Raw genomic sequence first — 4965 nt, forward strand, 5'->3', positions numbered from 1 at the left:
TAATTACATCTACTTGTCAAAGTGGTATTTAGAGGTTGGTGGTTTTCATCGCATTTTTTACTACTCTTCAATGTTAACTTATTGAAGTTTCTCTTCCTGAAAAAGATAGAGTGGTTTTGAACAAACCACATTTTTTTCACACCCTGGTTTATCAAGGTAAAATCCTTTGAAGAGTAATAGAAATTTGCCCATAACTTTGATTCTAAAGAGCCACATAGTCGAATAGAATCTTAATAATTATTTTTTAAAAATGCTCTTCACAGAGGAATATTTAAAAAAATCAGTTTATTAATGTTTAAACGTTGATAAAGCTATGTGCAAAATGATCCACAAAAGTCAGAAACCTATTAAATACTATTTTTTAGAAGACATTTCTCAGTTTAATTGCACTGAAAACCATACTAAAAAGACAGCAATATATCTTTATTTTTTGTAACATTTATACACATCTTTAACTGACTATTTAATGAACAGCTGTATTGAAAAACTTCTGGTATTCCCTATCAGTTAAAGTAATGCTTTAATGGCACAAGAGGGTTGTATTTTCTTAGGAAATACACGTTCAACGGTGTTAACACAAGTTAGAAAAATCCAATAAAATGCTGAAACAAATACATTCAAAAATCACGGAAAAGTACTTTTAACATAACAAAATAACCATCCTGTTGGTTGAACTAATTCACACAACACTCTGAAATAAACATCAACAAAAGTGCCAAAGACAGATGTATTTGTTAGATTCATTAAGAAATCTCTCTTGGTTTACAGTCACCCCACCCCCCAGTCAGTTTTCACCTCGTTTTGCTAGTTTGTTTCTCCTATGACACAAAGGATCCTGCCTGATACCATTAAGATAAATTGGACTTCCTTATGCAGATTTCAGCCACAACGGGTAACAATGCTGTAACATATTTCCTTGTAAAGTTGTTAGAAGAAAAAAAAAACAAAAACAAAGTGACTTTAACCAAATTCCAAAAAACTGATCCAGCTTACATGGAAACTTTGGCCTCAGCAAACAAAACTGCTTTACATCTCCAAACCATCTCCACTCCTCACAGTTTACCTCCTGGACACAGCCTACCTGCTACAGACCATCAAGAAATGGACCACGCCACAACCCCAGCTCTGATGAAGGCCCGGTAGTTGGAATATAAAGTAACAGAATTTTGAGGAGGGGTGTGAAGGGGAAGGGAGAGTGGGATATGCAGAGCATACCCAGAGAAGCAGAAGTGCACACAATCACTGGGGCTGGAAACTCAGGTGAAAGAAAACATCTCCTCAAAGCTCCCGACACACGCTTTCACACTGGGACGTTAGTCTGTCTTCCAGGAGGGGCCAAATGAACCCTTCAGGAGCTTGACGATGCTAGACCTTTGGCTCAGTGCAAAATCAAAGCTCCAGGGCGGGAGGGTGGGTAGGAAATAGATTCCAGGCGACGACCTGATCTCCACCCTTCCCAGTGCATTGTTCACAGGAACTAACCCACCAACACCCCGGCACCACCAGGCTGCTCTTACTCTGCCCGCCCTCCCTCTGGCTCCCAGCAGCAGCTCCTGGCAGCAGTCGAGACACAGATTTTTTTTTTTTTTTCCAAACACTGGGTGGTGGGTGACCACGCAAGAACTCTCCCCGTGGGTCGGTAGCGCTCAGTCTTAGGAAGAAGAGTTGACATTTCCAGAGGACATAATCGTCTCTGGGTTGTCCCCATCGTCCTTCTGCGGGTGGGAGGAGTTGTCCGACTTACTGCGGCTGAATTCCATGCCTGCGATGATGGGTCGCTTGAATTTGCCCGCGGAGTCCCCGCTGGGGCACTTGCAGCAGGACAGGATCCGGATGAAGGCTCGGCGCATCTCCTTGTTGGTCAGAGTATAAATGATGGGGTTTGTGCCGGAGTTGAGCACTGCCAGCACCAGGAAGTACTCCGCTCTGAAGAGGATGTCGCAGGTCTTCACCTTGCAGCCCACGTCCAGCAGGAGCAGGATGAAAAGGGGCGCCCAGCAGGCGATGAAGACGCTCAGGACGATAATCACGGTCTTGAGCAGCGCCAGCGACTTCTCGGAGCTGCGGCTGGCCTTAGAAATGTTCTTGCGGAAGGTCAGACGGCGGCTCCGAGTCCTGACCAAGGAGTAGATCCGGCAGTAGAGGATGACGATGGCCAGCAGGAGCAGCGTGAAGACAGTGGTGCAGAAGAGGATATAGTGCTTGTGGTAGAGCGGCAGGACCGTGGAGCAGTTGTACAGCGCGCTGATGCAGTTCCAGCCCATGATGGGCAGGCCACCCAGGATGAGGGAGATGACCCAACAGGCACTGATCAGCAGGAAGGAGCGGAAGCTGTTGCTCCCGTTGTGGAGTTTCATTTTCAGCATTGTGATATAGCGTTCGATGGCGATGGCTAGGAGGCTGAACACGGAGGCAGACAAGGCCACAAACATACTCCCTTCCCGCAGAAACCACTGGGCGGGGGTGAGCTTGTAGGTGGTGGCGCCAGACAAGAGCAGGTTGGCTGTGTAAGCCACCCCTGCCAACAGGTCTGAGAGGGCCAGGTTGCCAATAAAATAGTACATAGGTCGGTGGAACTTCTTGGTTTTCCAAATGGTCAGCAAGACAAAGATGTTCTCTAGGATGATAAAACAGCAGATGAGAATGAACACCACCGAGCTCAGTTTAATGCCATTCTCCTTGTCCGCGCTGATATTCAGCTTTCCTGTATAGTTATAATGCCGGACGATGATGTCATAGTTGACATAGTCGGAGACAGGACTGCGGAGGGCCTTCACCAGCGGGATGCTGGTAGACCCCATGGTGCGCAGCAGTCTCCAGGAATCCTTGGGTGGCGCTTCTCCAGATGAACGCTAGAGGGCGAGGGCGAGGCCGAGCGAGCCTTCGCTTGCTGCGGGGGTTCCCTCTGATCCAGGCTTTTGTGTCGCTTTTCCTTGGTCGGAGAGGGCCTCGGAAACCGCAGCTTTAAACAAGTCACAAAGAGGAGAGAGTCAGAGAAAAAGCCACAGCACACTGGCATAATTCATTCTAGCTAAGGCATTGCTCCAGTTTTGTCGTGGATTTGTTTTAAGGAAACTTGGAGAAAGCGCAGAGTGGGATTTTTTTAAAAAATCAAATTCGCATTTCTTATCCAAAAAGGGGGAGGGGGGAAGGAGAGGTAAGGGAGAAAAAACAAAAATTTACCCAAACTGAAAACTCCAACTCCACAAGAGGCACATCCTGTGTCACATCCAAATGGAAATGGGAAAACTAGAGAAGCTAGCCCCATTTACAACCTCTCCTGCCCTCTCCTCCCCCACCTCCAACCCCCTCCAGGCTTCCAGCTTGGAGGTTCTCTGAAGCGTTGGTCCGCTCACCAGTGGGTTCACCACCAGCTCTTGGTCTCTCCTCGGAAGAGACCCAACCGCTAATATGAGGGTGGAGACGTACACCACCTCTGCCTGCCACCACCACCCAGCTAAAAGAGCTGAGAACCACCCCCTAATTGCCTTGCAAGACATTAGATTTGCACGAAAATCATTTGACAGAGTAAGCCATTCTTTGGGCTCTATTAATAACTCTCTAGGAACAGGTGTGCTCAGGGTCCGAGGGGTGTGGGTAGCCAAGCCCTCCCTGGCCTTGCCGTAAACAGGAAAGCTTGCTTCTGTGAAGCAACTGCCTTTTCTTAATTTCTTCTTCTAGTTTTTTTTTTCTTTCTTTCTTGTAATCCAGTGCAGGAAAATATAAAGGTATTCAGTGAAAATCACTCTTAAGAGATTGCAATAAATCCCAAGCATTGAGTACTACATTCATTGATTGTATAAGGAGTACGTTTAGTTACTGTGGGTTTGGCCAAAACACACACAGGCACACACACAAGAGAGAAGTTACACTACTGATGATAACGGTACATGCCACTACATTCCTAATTCCAAGTTCAAGGCTTCTGTCCAGAAACATAAATATACGTCTGGTGCACTGGTGAACTAGAGCCGGCCGTTTCGTTTACTGCCCTCCCCCAACATGTTGCCTCCTCTCTTAGAACTAGAAAGTGTGGAGGGAATGAAACATGGCACTGGTTAGCAGAAGTCTACTTGTAACGTTTCAGATAACGCAGCAATGTGAAAGAAGTGGAGTAATAGAGACAGCGCTCCCGGGACAGTAGAGGCTGCTCGCGCCCAGAAGCTTCGCTTTTCTCCCATCTGATTCCGCACGCTGCTCGCCCCGCAGTGCAAGTTTAAGCCCTTAACCCCACCTCCCATATTCTTTGTCTGTAGAATTTCCAAATATAAGCGCCTTCCCTCCCTCTGCGACCAGCCGCAATTTCCACTATCCCCCACCCCTGGTCGGGTTTACAATTGGACTTAACCCTTTTCCAAACTTCATAAATCAGAAGTGCCCCGAGAACAATCCGATCGGGTTGGGCTCCTTAGCAGCCCAGGGACGAATGTTTCCAGCGCCCAGAGATGAATGTTTTAAAAGTTTGTTTTGTTTTGTTTTTGCTTCGTTCCGGTTTAAAAATTAGTTTCTAACACTGAAGACCTTCTGTAGCCGGGGTCCCCCGCGCCCCCAGCCCGCGCTGGCAAGGCGCGCATCCCCTACCTCGCTCAGGCAGGACGAAGTTGCGTTGGGAGAGCTCCGGGTCTCCACTGCGTGCTCGGCATCTTGCTGCTGCCCCGGACTGACTGCGACGCTCTCCAAACTTACTGGAGTCGGGGTCCCCTCCCTCCGCAGCCGCACACTCCAATGACCAGCCCCGCTCGCCGCGGCCCGCGCCGGCCCGCTAGCTGAAGTCGCCGAGCGCCCCGCTGAGGCTGGGTGGCTTCTCTAGGAAGAAGCGGGGAGGGGTTAATATCTCAACCCCCACGCCCTCCGACAGCGGCTGGGGGCCTCCGGATCTCGGCTGCTGAGACTCACTGTCCAGGAAAGATCTGGGGCAGAAGCGCGCGCGCGCGCACACACACACACACACACACACACACACAC

The 4965-nt window shown here is 48.7% G+C and overlaps 1 protein-coding gene across 2 annotated transcripts; it reads right to left on the reverse strand.

Annotated features, from left to right (window-relative positions):
- Positions 1–268: 268 nt before the first annotated feature.
- On the reverse strand, positions 269–4934 carry S1PR1 (sphingosine-1-phosphate receptor 1). 2 transcript variants are annotated; one of them, XM_040626978.1, is made up of 2 exons: positions 4582–4934; positions 269–2962 (listed from the first exon to the last, which is right to left on the reverse strand). In XM_040626978.1, the coding sequence occupies exon 2, from the start codon at positions 2799–2801 to the stop codon at positions 1653–1655; it is 1149 nt and encodes a 382-aa protein (XP_040482912.1). In that variant the 5' UTR covers positions 2802–2962; positions 4582–4934; the 3' UTR covers positions 269–1652. The 2 variants fall into 2 exon arrangements, with proteins under 2 accessions (XP_040482912.1, XP_040482913.1); XM_040626979.1 differs by lacking the exon at positions 4582–4934 and adding an exon at positions 3184–3374.
- Positions 4935–4965: the final 31 nt, after the last annotated feature.

Source organism: Ursus maritimus, unplaced genomic scaffold, assembly GCF_017311325.1.
Source record: "Ursus maritimus isolate PB19 unplaced genomic scaffold, ASM1731132v1 scaffold_12, whole genome shotgun sequence".
Classification (NCBI taxonomy): Eukaryota; Metazoa; Chordata; class Mammalia; order Carnivora; family Ursidae; genus Ursus; species Ursus maritimus.